At 40.3% G+C, this 15,585-nt stretch overlaps 1 protein-coding gene across 2 annotated transcripts; it reads right to left on the bottom strand.

Annotated features, from left to right (window-relative positions):
- Positions 1-10,670: 10,670 nt before the first annotated feature.
- LOC137818771 (uncharacterized) lies at positions 10,671-12,385 on the bottom strand. 2 transcript variants are annotated; one of them, XM_068622380.1, is made up of 4 exons: positions 11,991-12,385; positions 11,552-11,642; positions 11,255-11,380; positions 10,671-11,171 (listed from the first exon to the last, which is right to left on the bottom strand). In XM_068622380.1, the coding sequence occupies exons 1-4, from the start codon at positions 12,020-12,022 to the stop codon at positions 10,809-10,811; spliced, it is 612 nt and encodes a 203-aa protein (XP_068478481.1). In that variant the 5' UTR covers positions 12,023-12,385; the 3' UTR covers positions 10,671-10,808. The 2 variants fall into 2 exon arrangements, with proteins under 2 accessions (XP_068478481.1, XP_068478480.1); XM_068622379.1 differs by having other exon boundaries at positions 11,255-11,413; positions 11,991-12,384.
- Positions 12,386-15,585: the final 3,200 nt, after the last annotated feature.

The raw sequence follows: 15,585 nt of genomic DNA on the forward strand, positions 1-15,585 counted from the left end.
TTAGCAAACATGGTGTTGGTAAAGAAGGCTAGCAGGAAATGGAGAGTGTGCGTAGACTTTACAGATCTTAACAAAGCCTTCCCGAAGGACTCCTACCCGTTGCCCTGCATAGACGCCCTGGGAGACAATGCCTCAGGATGTAGACTTCTTAGCTTTCTGGATGCTTTCTCTGGATATAACCAGATTCGGATGCATCCCAGGGACGAATGCAAGACAACATTCATGAAGAAGCTTGTTACTGTTACAAAGTGATGCCTTTTGGGCTCAAGAATGCAAGGGCAACCTACCAGAGGTTGATGAATAGAGTACTCGCGCCCATGATAAGGAGAAATGTCCAAGCATATGTGGACGACATGGTGGTCACCTCCCAGGTAAAGGATCAACACGCCGCAAATTTGGAGGAGCTATTTACCACGATATCCAAGTACAAATTGAAGTTGAACCCTGAAAAATGTGTGTTTCGGGTAGAGGCAAGCAAGTTCTTAGGGTTCCTACTCATTGAGCGTGAGATAGAGGTGAACCCTGAGAAGTGCGCTGCAATTATAGCCATGCGCAGCCCGATCTTAGTAAAGGAGGTGCAATAGTTGACAGGGCGAATGACCGCTTTGTCCAGATTCGTGTGAACAAAAGGGGATAAAGGGCATCCCTATTTCCAGTGTTTGAAGAGAAACATCAGGTTCGTATGGACCAAGGAGTGCGAGGAATCATTCCTCAAGCTGAAGGAGTACCTAGCTAGCCCACCAGTACTGTGCAAGTCACAACTAGGTACCCCGTTTCGTTTGTACTTCGTAGTCACAGATCGAACGTCGGTCCTCGTTCAGGAGCAGGATCAGGCGCAGAAGTCGATATATTTTGTAAGCAAAGTTTTGCAAGGGTCTGAGGTAAGATACCAGGCCATAGAAAAGGCATCCCTAGCAGTGGTGTTTTCAGCGCGAAGACGTCGCCACTACTTCCAGAGCTTCACAGTAATCGTGATGACAGACCTGCCCATTCGTAAGGTCTTACAGAAATCCGATGTGGCGGGACGAATGGTGCGTTGGGCAGTTGAGCTATCAGAGTTCGATGTGCAGTACGAACCAAGAGGACCTATCAAAGGCCATGTTTATGCTGACTTCGTAGTAGAACTATCCTCGGCAGCCACACACCAAATGAGATGTTGATCGAGCAGGCCCTACAGTTTGTCTTCAAGGCCAGTAACAACCATTGTTGGAATGCTGCTAGCCAAAGAGATGGGTGCAAAGAGTTTGCTGAAAAAGAGTGACTCTCTGTTAGTCACAGGGCAAGTTACGGGAGAATACCAGGCCAAGGACCCTCAGATGGCCGCTTACCTAGAGTATGTCTAGATATTAAAGGAGACTTTTGTGGTGTTTGAGTTAGTACATGTCCCCAGAGAATAGAATGTCCGAGCTGACTTACTAACAAAGCTCGCCAGTTCAGGCAAGGGGGGCAGACAGAGGACAGTCATATAGGAGACTCTGAGGATACCTCAAACCACCACAGGCAGCACAACAGAAGTCCAGCAAAAAGTTCAGCAAATAAGCACCTCAGAAGGTGTTAAGAGGAGTCACCGGTCGTTGACTCAAGAAACACTAAAAATGCCCAGAATAAGCACATACTGTTAGAATGGATGGCTTTAAAGTAGAGGGGGGGGGGGTGAATTGTTTAAAGAGGGTTTTCGCAAACTTTTAAAACAAGAATGAAATTATCTCAAGAAACAATTGATAAGAAATTCAGTTTGCCAAAATAGCAATCAAAAACAGCAGTACCAGAAAAAACAATCAGTTGTTTCACAGAACAATCGGTTGTTTATACCAGCAAACAACAACCAAAATTGAATTTAAAGAGTTAAGGATAGAGAGATTGCACATAGATGTTTATACTAGTTCACTCCAAATCCAGAGCTACATCCAGTCTTCTCAGAAACCCTGAGGAAATCCACTAAGCAATCACAACTTGATCACTTACATCACAACCAAGAAAGTGACCTTGAACACCTCAAGACACACACTCTTCTTGGCCAACACACCAACACTAAGATTGCTGATCTTGATCCCCTCAAGAACATACAACCAATCTCAGCAAACACAGAAACGAAAACTTGTTTCACAGAGTACAAGGATTACACTTGTTACAGAAGATAATCTGAAATCAATACAAGCAGAATCCTATTCCACAAACTTTGATCAATCACAAACTTTCAGCAATCTCAGCTCTTTGAAAAACTAAAAAACTCTTAGCAAAAACTTGTAAGATCTTGATTCTCAAATCTGTTTTTCTGAATATATTCAAAGATGTAGTTTGTTATCAAATCTTAACAAACTCTTAAATTGCATTAAAAGATTGGTCAAAGCATTTAATGACTGGAGCGTAAGCAGTTAAATCATTTAAAGCTCAGTCAAAGATAAAACAGTTTTTCTGTTATGGTCCCAAAACAAACAATCGGTTGTTTCCTCGAATCAATCAGTTGTTTTGGTTTTAACAGTTCAACCATTTGAAAAACAGTTTTCAATATTTTCTCAAAACATCTAAGTATAAACAATTGGTTGTTTCGACAAAACAATCGGTTGTTTTAACTTAGTTTGAAAAACATTTTACTTCCAAAAAGATTGAGAATGCCTATGCTTTAGATTAGATCAAGGGGTGGATTACAACACTCAAAATACCCCAGAACTAGACTAAACCAGCACAGCAACAACAAGCACAGCCAAGGCTTCAACATCCTTCAAAGGGTTTGGATTCTTCAAAGCTTGAACACCACTTGGTTCAACACATACGCCCTATTCAGGAAAGAGTCACTACAGGTTTGCCTAGTCGAAGAAGGCGAAAACTGGATGACACCTTACCGACGCTACTTGGCTGATGGGATACTCCCGCTGGTGCCTACAGAGGCCAGAGTGATGGAAACCAAGTAGAGGATGCTCTAGGCCATGAAGCCCAAGCCCAACAAGGGGTCCAAGCCCAACAAGGGGCCCAAGCCCAACGAATTACTAGGAGCATGGCAAGAGCTTTGGGACAAGAGTATAATAAATGGCTCTTCTTATTTCTCTTGTAGAATAGGGGTGTGAATGTAATAAAAAGGTGTAAGTAGTAAGGGAGTCTAGGGGGAGTGTAGATAGGAGCCTAGGGGGTGCCAAACCGAATTTCATTGCATTTGTGTGCCATTTAGCTTGCATTTTCAGCACCTCTAGGCTATAAATAAAGGTGCTTAGCTTGTACAATTCAGATTGGAATTTTATAGTAGAGAGACTATACTCAATTTTGGAGAGAATTTGTGAGTTTTGAGTCTTCCTCTTCTTTGCCTTATCTTGTGAGCTATGGTGAGCTTCAAGTGGTGGCACTCCATCACTTATCTTGGTTCAAGGTTCCAAGTGGTGTGAATGGCTTCTTCCAATTCTCAAAATCCAGCAAGCATCTTATTCTATAAGTGTTCTTCTTCCCTTTTCTTCAATTTTCCATTCGGTAGTTTTGATTCCTAGAGTTTACTTCTTTTTTTACCATTTATTTTTGTGTTTCCAGCATTGTGTTCTTAATTCTGTTTTGGTTCAGTAGCTATCATTTAAATTCTGTCCAGTTTTAATTCTTGTTCTTCTTTCCTTTTGTTTTGATTCAATTTGACAATACATGGACTTCAATATGAGTCTTGGTTGGTGCTTAGTTTTGGTGAGTTCTTGAATTTAGAACATTGATCCAATTCTAAAGTAAAGTGCCTTTCAAATCCAGCTCAAGTTGTTCTTAAGAATGTCAAGAATCATGTGTTCTTGTAGTTACATTCACATCACAGAGTAGTCAAGAAAAATTCAAGCAAATACACCCTGATCAATGGGGATTTGTCCAGACATGGGTATACTCACCCTATCCTAATTTGTGTAAGTGGTGAGCAGTGCACGCGCATTGGCGAAACTTCACGAAGGGATATGTGAGAGTCACATCGGTGGCCGAGCTCTCTCATCGAAGGTCATTCGTGCAGGATACTACTGACCAACCATGAGGGAAGACTGCACGAGGTATGCACAATGGTGCAAATAGTGCCAACAACATGGAGACTTGCATAAAGCACCCCCAGAGGAGTTGCGATTGATCCACAGCCCATGGCCATTTCACACCTGGGGGATCGACATCCTGTGACCATTTCCTCTAGCAGTTCGACAGATGAAGTACCTTGTGGTAGCCATTGAGTACTTTATGAAGTGGATAGAGGCTGAGCCAGTTCCGCAAATTACAACCCACAAAGTCCAACACTTTGTGTGGAAAAACATAGTATGCCGTTTTGGAGTTCCAAAACGTTTGGTGTCCGATAATGGCACCCAGTTTGCGAGCCAACAATTGGGCAAGTTGTGCACAGAGCTTGGAATAAAGCAGATGTTTGCATCAGTCGAGCACCCCCAGAAAAACGGGCAAGTCGAGTCTGTCAACCGAGTTCTGCTCAAAGGTCTTAAAAGAAGGTTGGAAAAAGACAAGGGGACCTAGGTAAAAGAGGTTCCTAGAATTGTGTGGGCTTACCACACCACTCCCCAGTCCACTACCAAAGAGACACCATTTAGCTTGGTGTATGGTTCGGACACGATGATTCCCGTAGAAATCTAGGATAACTCACCACGTTTCCAAAACTTCGTGGCTGAAGAATCCAACGAACAGAAGTCAGGGAGTACAAGTACAGGGAGGAGGCTCGCATCAAGGCTGAAGCCTTGAAAAGAAAGGCAGAGTACAAGTACAACTCCAAGTTGAGACCTCGGCAGTTCTAGGTCGCCGACTTGGTGATGCGAAAGCCGACTTGGTGATGCGAAAATCCCACCCTTACCAGCTAGATAACAAGTTATCTCCCAAGTGGACTAGTCCATTCCATGTGACAGAGGCACTTGGGAACGGAGCGTACAAGCTCGAGACCCTAGAAGGTGGGACAATTCCTCAAACTTGGAACGCAACAAATTTAAAGTTTTATTTCATTGTACACAGTTTATGAGACTCTCTTTTTCCCCTATCAGGATTTTTGAACGAGGTCACCCAATAAAATTCCAGTTAAAGATATATTTTTGCAATTGTACAGTGAAGTAAAAGCGAACTTCTACCTTGGGTTAGAAACACTAAGATTGGGAATAGTATGGTTCTTAGTGAGCCTCCCTCTTGCATGGGAACACTAAGGTCAAAGAACAGTATGGTTCCCAGTTAAAACCCTCCCTTGCCTCTATACGACAAGGACGAGGTCATTAAAAGCGAACCTCTCCCTTGGGTTAGAAACACCAAGATTGGGAATAGTATGGTTCTTAGTGAGTCTCCCTCTTGAGTGGGAACGCCAAGGTCGAAGAACAGTATGGTTCCCAGTTAAAACCCTCCCTTGCCTCTATACGGAAGGATGGGGTCAGTAAAAGCGAATCTCTCCTTTGGGTTAGAAACACCAAGATTGGGAATAGTATGGTTCTTAGTGAGCCTCCCTCTTGCGTGGGAACGCCAAGGTCGAGAACAATATGCTTCCCAGTTAAAACCCTCCCTTGCCTCTATACGACAAGGACGAGGTCAGTAAGCGAATCTCTCCCTTGGGTTAGAAACACCAAGATTGGGAATAGTATGGTTCTTAGTGAGCCTCCCTCTTGTGTGAGAACGCCAAGGTCAAGGACAAAACAATTCCCAATTAAAATCCTCCATTTCCTCTATACGGCAAGGACGAGGTCAATAAAAAAGAACCTCTCCCTTGTCTTGTAAGACAAGGTCGAGAACAATATGGTCGCTCCTCCTCAAGCTTGGTTGTTTTCTCCTACAATCGGACCCCCTCTTCCTTCAAGCCAATCACTTCAGTTTGGAGGTCCAAGACCTTGGCATGAACCCCCAGAGCTTCCTGGGACTTCTCGAACAGAAGCTTCTTAGTCGCAAGTTCAGATTAACGGAGATTCGACGCCTCCAAGTAAAGGGCGGTCTCGCAACGTTTGAACTCTTTAATTTGAAGGGCTTTTTGGCTAGCTTCCTCCCTCATCTTGTGCATCCTAGACAAGGTAAGGCTGGATGCGACGAGGATGTACCCAAGGCACTTGGACGCGTGCTCCAGCAGAGGATCCTCCTCCATGTTCTCCAACCTCTCTTGGTCTTAGAAGGATTGCAGGGCCTGTTGGAGGAAGGCAGGCAGATCAGCAAGAGGCACACCGCAATCGCCCCCTGAGGCACTCTCCTCCTTACCCTCCTGTACCACAAGGTCACGAGGGGAAGAAACACTGGGAGGGTGCTCCCTGTAGGATGGGGCGCGAGCATCCGAGCCTGAATTTGCAGGGATCGCAACATCAACTTTCCTCTTCCTCTTGAAGACGAGGCCTGATCAGGTCCACAGGGTCTGGGTAGAGCCACAACGGCTAGCTGCCTCCTATTCTCAGCGTTTAGTACCATACATGCAAAGAAGACAATAACACATAATAGTCTAAACAAACAAAGCACACAAAGTAAAGAGACAAATAAGCAAAGGCAGGGGGAAGGGGGATACCGATATAGTCCTTAAGGGACCCGGGGTTGTACTCGAGTTTGATCAACTCAGCAGTGCTAAACATCGCTTCCAAGTTGAAGAAGAAATCGCACACTTCTCAATCACGCGGGCTTAAGTCCTCAAGGCACCTAGGCTTCTTGAGCCTTGGTTCTTTCACCTAGTAAAGTGGGAACCCATCCAGCAGGGTGGGTTCGAATTGGCTACACCAAATCTTGAAGAACTTCTATTTGAAGCCCTTGTACGATTGCTGGAAGAGGGACAACAAAACTCTTCCAACGACCCCATTGAAGCTCATCCAGAGCTTCTTCCCTGGACTCTTAGCCTCGAAGAAGTACATAAAAACGTCCACCGATGACGTATGGCCAAAGTGATTGCAGAGAATGGAAAAGGCCTTGACGAATGCCCAGTTGTTGGGATGTAGCTGGGCAGGGGCCACGTTGACCTCGGTGAGAAGTGCACGCTCGAACCTAGTGAGTGGTAGGCGAAGCTTGAGCCTTTTGAAGACAGTGAAATACATGAAGAAGAAGGGATCTTCTGAGTTTGTGAAGTCATCAATGCACACAGGTTCGCCTTCCCTGCAAGGAAGGACCTTCACGAACCTGTTGTGTTCCTTCCCGAAAATACAAATTTTTTCGTTGGACTCACCCTCCTTATACACCTCTATGTCCTTAAAGGAGGTGATTTTGGAGGTTTCGGCTAGAAGGCTGTCAGGAGCTCAGCGGTATAGAGATTTGTAGTCGATGGAAGGAGGTGAGTTTGGAGCCATCTCAAGAAGAAAAGATAAAAAAGTAGATGGAAAAAAGAAGAAAAGAACAGAGTTTAGAGAAAGGGGTTGGTGCGCTTCAGAAATTCAAAAAACAGAGAGATGCGAAAACGAAGAGCATTAATCATAAAGTGTAGAAAACATAAACAGTCCCAGAACAATTAATGCATGTTATGACCATCGGAATAGAAAGACAAGAGCGATTATGGGATAAAGGGCATACCTTGTAGTGATCGTGCTTCGGGAAGTGGAAGTAAGCGAGGAGAGAGGGCAGAGCGTTCTAAGAAATATGGTTTTCGAAGAAATGAAAGTCTTAAGTGAAGTAATGGAATAGTGAAAGGAGCATAGAATTCGAAGGGTTTAAGGTATCAGAGAAACGCAAGCGGCAACGAGCCTCCACCGTTGATCTTGCCACGTGTACGCTGGCGAAGAAAGTATGGTGAGACGTTACCTCAGCACATTGTGCACGTCCTGTCACCTGCTCGCCACATAGGTCGCCGTGGGCGATCACTTAGCCTCTTCGCTGAAACAAGTTATAGCTCGATCTTGGGAGCCTTGTGTACTGGCCAGACCTCAGACATCGACTTCGGAGAGGTCGACATCAGACGTCGACATCGGACCTCGGTAGTTTGGTCGCGTTAATGGGCCACGTAAGTGGGCCCCTGAAATAATAATGAGTTATCATTCAAATGTAAGAATGACCTAAGTCACGAGAGAAGTTCATGCATGTGGTGTGTATAACACGTTCAGGTCTAGCACAAGTAAATAATCATTGGAGGCGATAAGGCCCGTTAGGGTTAGGGTTTCCAAGGATAGATTGCATGCATGACACGTGAATACTTAGGGCACCCATAGAAGAGATGGCTCTGCAGCGTTGGTACATGAATTGGTACCCTAACAACCATACTGTTAAAGATTTTGCACTCCAGAAGAGGCAAGTCTTGTGTTGCAACGCGTCACAGGATGCCTCACAAGTAACCCTAATTCCATTAAAGGAAAGATCCTCGTGGGACAAGGAGTTGAACAAGACGCAACCTATATAAAGGGTGGTAAGAACCCTAGAAAGGTACACTGTTTCTAAGACTGAAACTGCTTTTACATACTTACTATTTCTTATCCTAGTACTAACTTAATCGTCGGAGTGCAATCAACAGGTAGGACCCCCTCTGTTTCAACAGAGCCACTCTTGACCACCCAGGGAGAGAGCAGAAACCACCAGGAAATTGGAGGAGCCACCATCTGCCTTTGAAGTCAACTGAGTCAACCAGCGAGAACATAAAGTTTCCAAATTTTTATTTTAAATTTATATATAAGTTAATTTGAATTTATTGAAAAAATCATTCCATTTTTTATTTTTTTATTTTTTTAAATGTTTATGAAGAAACTTGACTAAATATACCTTAAGTTAATAAACTAAGATGACAATAAATAATTAAATTTAACATGACAATGAGTAACTAAATTCAGATACCAAAATAACATTACCTTCAAGGTAAGTTTTTTAATGGTAAACTTAAAATGAGAGAAAATTATATTTTTAATTTAACATTTAAAAAATTAATTAATGATAAATTATATTTTCGAAAACCAAAATGATTGATTAAAATAAAGTTAGTTTATATGTGTAATCCAAGATTAATGTTCAAAGTGTGCAGACCAACCAAACCAACACTTTTTCCCCGATTCAACCATTAATGCATCCCAGGGAGAAGAAGAAGATTCTACATCCATCCCCAAAGTAATATAATAATACAATAATAGAGACAAATAAACTAAAGCTAAATTATAATAGACAAATACACTAAAATAATTTTATAAAGTTAAAATATAATATCATAATTTAATGTAATGAGATTTGTTAAATTTATAATGTCATCTCCTATGATATTGTTGTTTGACCATCTACATTCACACCAAAGATGCTATTTCTATTGACACCGAAGATGCTATTTTAAGTTGAAGTTTGATGATGACAATTTATTATTTTTGGGAAAAAGTTAAGTTAATGAAAGTAGGGTATTTTTTTTCCCGCACTCCTACAATTTTCTTCCTATACTCTTATATTTTTTTAAATATATTATCCTTAATAATTTTGGTTGATTATAGAATGGAAGTTCTGGAAACAAAATGTGTTTCTAGAATGAGTTTCATAAACCAAGTGTGCTTTTGGAATATTAATTTCATAAGTAAAGTGTGTTTCTAGAATGAGTTTCGTAAGTAAAGTGTGTTTTCAATAGAAATTCTGGAAAGAAAAAAGCATTCTGGAATATTTTTTTTAAAACATATTTTTTTAATTTTCAGAAAGGTAAATCTGAAATTCATAAAATCTGTCCTGGAAAGTCTGTTTTGAAAAAAATAATTTGGAAAAGATAAAAATAGTCTTTTTCGATAATGATGAGGTGCAGGAAGGCATTTGTTGACACCCATGAAAGTAATGACACAAGAGATATTTTGGCCCAAATATGAGATCTTTCACAGGGTCATTTAGTTTTGCACCTTCGTACTTCTAAAATTGCCCCTTTGTTTTTTGGTTTAAAGTTAATTGATCGTGGAATCCAGAAGTGAAAATGTATATAGGGATTACATAATTTAGAATAGTAAAGTGAAAGTCAATTAATTTAGGATTGTATAATTCAGAACTTTTAAATTGTACAACCTTAAAGATACTTACAGGTTGCAAATAGGGTAGTCATCCACAAGTGAAAAGTACTAGGTCTAAAGAATAAGGTGGACTAGGTTTTAAGGATATCAGGATGTTTCATAGTACTCTTCTAGCTAACTGGAAACTGGAAATGGAGTTAGAATCCAAATATGTAACGTGGAGAAATTTGAATGATAGGGAAAGTTCTAGATATGAATTGAGGTGGTGGAGAGATTTGAGGGAAGTGTCAGCTAATAGAGAACAAGGAAGATGGTTTGATGAAATATAGAAGGGAAGATAGTGAAAAACAGTAAGATAAGATAAGGCTGTTATAGATGCAGTAGCTGTTTTGACCTTATGCTACTTCTGATATCTTTTAGCTGCATCAAAATAACCAAAAATGAAATTTCATAGAAAAATCATCTACTATTCCAGTAATTTCTCACTCACAACCTGTTTCAATTGTGACTAACATGCAAAGATGGAACGTTTTCATTCATTCCCCCTATCATTTGATAAACTTCATTGGAGGCAGATCCAAATATGATAAAAAAAAAACCCAGTTCTTTTCAAGCAATTTAACAGATTCTGCTCATCAACATTAGTACCATATGGGGCTACCTTCTATGCAGTGCAAAGTTATCTCTATTCACAGGTACTATTAGCAAAGACATGGATGAATCACTGCGAACTTTTGAATGTTTGATTCACTGTTTTGTGTGTCTAAACAAGTATTAATGTTCAGAAGTATAATTAATAAAACATTCAGTAAATAAAATGAATATATAAACAGAGAGAGAGGCTTTCTCAAGATCTGATTAATTGCTGATATTGATAGGTCACACACTCAAATATTTGTTACAAGATATACTGTTATGCAAATGAAATATTATATAAATAACAAGATTTTACAACTACTTGAGCACAAAGATGAAAGCATGTTAAGCCAACAACATAGTGAAGAATGCAGCGAGCATAACAATGATCTGCATATGAGTGAAACTTGCTTCAACCAGAAGCATAACAGAAGCAGCAGATGCAAACAAAGTAAAACTCAACATTCCTATGATGTCAAGCCAAAGTGGATGTGGTGGTTGTGCTTGGAGAACTGGTTTGCTGTATTTTAGATATAATGAACACAAACAAAACCCAAATGTGGCCAACCTTGATGATCCTCTTCCCATAGTTTCTGCTGTTTTTCTTCTCTCACCACAACTATTGGGAAAATGCTTCATTGGTGTTCTTCTATGCTCTTCCTCAACACCAATGATGGTGCCACATAACTCCAATTCTGGTCCATTTTGCTGTGCAATTCAATTACTGTTATTATTAGCATAATCACATCACTTTTCTTCATTAACTGCAGAATTTAAAGAAAACAACTTACACTCAAATTGTTCATTTGTCTCAGTGATTCAGGAACCTTGCCTTTCTCATCATCTGCATGCTTCCCCCTTTTGTGGATCTTCCCACTTCCATTACAGATTTTTGAAACAAAATTTCCAAATTCGAACTGCAAAAACATTAATCGAAACATCTTCCAAAGCTGGCTTTGTCATTTGGAAGCAAGATTCATCAAAAAAAACAGATGGATGGGTGGTTTATGAAGAATGATTAAGAAAACATTAAGAATTGAAGATGATCATGATACAGTTAAGCCAAAAATTAAGAAGAAACTACTTACCATATCCTTGATTAGGTAGCACTGCCCAGCGTAACAATAATCCTTCTCACCAGAACTGCATATTTGGTTCAACTTGATGATATGTGAAAGCCTGAAACCAAACCCTTGTTTTCAAACAATTTTTTTTTCCACAGATGTCGTGGTGTTAGAAGGTGACATTCCGTGTTTGGGAAGCGGAAAATTCAAAGTCAATCGGCGTTTCCCATGGCCAAACATTTTTTTATATGAAATTGTGGACAAGAATAACAGTATATTTTACTGAACTTGCTACTAGAAAATGCATATCACTGACAAAAAAGTTTTGTATTTGCATGAAGCTTTGTATCACTGACTTAACGCGGTTGATCCAAACATTGTCTAAGCAATGCTGCTGAGTCTCTTCTCCAAATTCTGAGCACAGACAAAAAAGTGATTTTAGGGTGTGAAAAGGTCGAGGTACCTGAGTGAAACACAAGAAATGGAAGAGATCATTGCAGCATCCAAGGTTGGGCAAGAAAATCAGTTCCAAGGAATGGAGAACTTCGATGAACATGACATCTATTCTCATCTAAGAGTTGAAGACATTTCAAAAGGTGAATATCATGATTGTCAATGGATTTAGGATTTTCTTTGGAGTCTTGTTCATGTTTTGAACTATGAAAAATAGAATTTACTTGGAGCAGTTTCAATTTCAAACAGACCTAGGGTTTTTAATATATGAACAAGTTATACTGATTCACTGTCATAATTTCTAAACTATTTTTCATCTATATATTTTGTTTCATCTGTGTGCAGTAGGGAAGATTGAAGAGATTTTCAACTTTACAAATGGGATCAGAAATTCTCCTTTTGGTTTCTCAGTCATCTCTTGGAAGAATAATATTCCATCTCACTTCCCTGTAACTATCTCTCCTTGTACTAATTGTTCTCAATAACATCAGTGTTCTTCATTTCTGTTTTCACAGATGGTTAAATTATCATCATCAATTTTTAGTAGTTGATGTTATTGCACGTGGTTCAGTTTTGTCCTCCATTGTTTTTTACTTTAAAGAAGAAGGTTGTTTCCATCTCTCTTAGTAAAAGAAACTTCAAGTAAATAATTGCAAAATACCATCATTGAATCAAACATTTGAAAATCTTATATAAGGAAACTGTGTCTTGATGCTAAATTTGAGATTAAGAAGAGTTAAAGATATACTTATATAATTAGTAATTCATTATTGAAATTGAATTGCAACTTTTTCTTTGACTACCAGATCTTTAATGATATTGGTTATGATCAGACTCAAATGGACAAGGAGAAGAACATGGAGATGTTCAAGAAGATGATGCACACGGTACTTACAAACTAACTAGTAACAAGTCATTTTGCTTCTTCATTCACAACATAATTTTTTTTGTGAGTTTCTTAGCCATTATAGTTAGGTATACTTTTTTAGTCTCTACATTTAGGGTCAATATTCAATTTACTATAGTGGTTTTAAAAAAAATAATTTGGTCCTAAGGTTTTTTAAAAAATATACAATTTGGTCATTTTCGTCAAATTTCTCTAACGATGTTAACTTTTAATGATGTGGCAATTGTGAGTGACATTGTTACGCACACATGTCTCCACATCAAATCCTTGTCATCACCCTACCGTAAACCCTTTTTTCTCCCCTCTCTCCCAACCCTAACCATCTTCCTTCGACGACCACCTTCACAAGAATGACTTCTTGTTCACCATTTATCATATCTTGTATCACATCCAAAAAAACAATTTTGATCCTCATTTTTTAACTCTCAAACCTTTCCCTCAAATTCAGCCTTTCATTCTCTCTTTCTTCAATCTTCCTTCTTTGTTTTTGGTCGCAATCTGAATTCAGAATCTCCACATTAGTGTCTCCCAACCCTAACCATCTTCCTCCGGCGACCACCTTCACAACAATGACTTCTTCTTCATCATTTATCATATCTTGTATCAAATCCAAAAACAATTTTGATCCTCATTTTTTAACTCTCAAACCTTTCCCTCAAATTCACCATTTCATTCTCTCTAATCTTCCTTCTTTGTTTTTGGTTGCGATCTGAATCCAAAGAAAAGATCAAAAGAGGAACAGGTGGTCGGTCCTCTCTGCATCACGACATTTGTCGGGATTTTTCTCAATCCCTCGATTAATTAACATGAAGCCTAAAAATTCCCCTTACACCAAACACGCATTTCTTCGGATTGAGCTGCATGTCATACTGTTGGAGTCAGCCAAATATCTTGCTCAAGTCGGTCGCATGTTGTTCAACACTGTTGGACTTTACTATCATGTCATCGACGTAAACTTCTTTTGTCCTCCTTACCTGCTCCTAGAAAATTCGATCCATCAATCTTTGTTAAGTTGTCCTTGCGTTCTTCATTCCAAAGGGCATAATCTTATAGCAATAATTGTCCCCTTCAGTCAAGAAGGTTGTCTTCCCTCAATTTGCTCTATTCATAGGTATCTAATTATACATGGAGTATGTGTCAAGAAAACTTAGTACCTTATGGTCGGCAACTCTGTCCACTAGCCGGTCAATACTAGGTAATATGTATACATCCTTGGGGCAGGCCTTATTAAATTTAGTGAAGTCGGTACACATCCGCCATTGTCCATTATTCTTTTTGACTAATAACACATTCACCAACCAAGTGGTGTATTGTACCTCCCGGATGAAACCAACATCTAGGAGTTTGCACACTTCTTTCTCCGTGGCCAACCTCTTCTCCTCCCCCATTCTTCTTTTCTTCTGGGCTATCGATATAGCGTCCTTGCAAATTGAGAGATTGTGGGAAATAACCTTGGGATCTATTCCCGACATGTCGATTGTCGTCCAGGTGAATAGGTCGCAGTTTTTTTCCAGCATGGTGGTGATTATCTTTTTCTTCTCTTTCTTCAAGTTTGCGCCTAGGTCGGTGTTTTGTCCGGATCGACCTATCTACTATGAGGTGGTTTCCTCCTTGGGTTCCACACGGGGCTCATCATTTGGTCTAGGGTTCAAGTCATTAATAATTGTGACCTGATGGACTTTCGGCTTCTGGATTGGTGCTAGAGGAGCAATTCTCAGGCTCACAGCATAGCATTCCCTTGTGATCTTTAGATCCACATGAAGGATCACAATACTCTTGCTACAACTTTTGTTATTAGAGGGGAATTTCATGGCAAGGTGTTGAGTTGAGACTATAGCTCCCAACTTGTTGAGAGATGACCTCCCCAGCAGGATGTTGTACAATTTCTTGGCATTTACCAACAGGTTTTTACTCTGTCTCTCGAGAATCTGACTATTTGTTTGTTATACAGCACCACGACATCCTGGGACAAACCCATCTGTTTGAACGTTTTCCAGTATAAGATGTCGAAAGAGTTGTCTTGGTCTATTATTGTCTTTATGACCATAAAATTGGCCACTTCGATGGTTATCACCATCGGGTCGTTTTTGGTTTAGGTCAAAGGTTTTAAAGTCTGCATCCGTGAAGGTGATAGGTGGCAAACTCCTTCCCCTCCTATGAATCGAATACACCAAGATGATAGCTTGAAGGAGTCTCTTTTGAGATGAGGATGTTATCCCACCTCCGGAAAAACCTCCCACGATAGTCTTTATCATAACTCATACGGGTCTAGTATCCCGACATTCTCGTTCATCCCTTGTGCCCTTTTCCTCTTTGCGGCCTCGTGTTCTCCTCTTATCGGCTCTCGGCCTTTTGTCTTCTTCACAATTACCTTGAACTAAGTGGCAAAAGTGACCTGCCAAGACCAACTCTTCAATTTTCTCCTTTAAGGCCCATCAATTGTCTGATGTGTGGCCGAAGTTGCAATGATAACGGTAGTGCTTCGTTCGATCCATATTCGGGTGTGTTCATTCTTCATGGTGTCGTTAGGAGGTCGGCATTGAGGGATTCCTCCATGACTCTTGACCTATTGGTCGTAAGCAGTGTAGAATGCGTGAATTGTTGCGACCGGGGAAACTCTCTCGGCCTTCCGGATGCCATGGTCTACCCTTGTCGTACTTCTTCTTAGCTTCTTCAGGTGCCCGAGTTTTGGCACGAA

This window comes from Phaseolus vulgaris, chromosome 10 (genome assembly GCF_000499845.2).
Source record: "Phaseolus vulgaris cultivar G19833 chromosome 10, P. vulgaris v2.0, whole genome shotgun sequence".
Classification (NCBI taxonomy): Eukaryota; Viridiplantae; Streptophyta; class Magnoliopsida; order Fabales; family Fabaceae; genus Phaseolus; species Phaseolus vulgaris.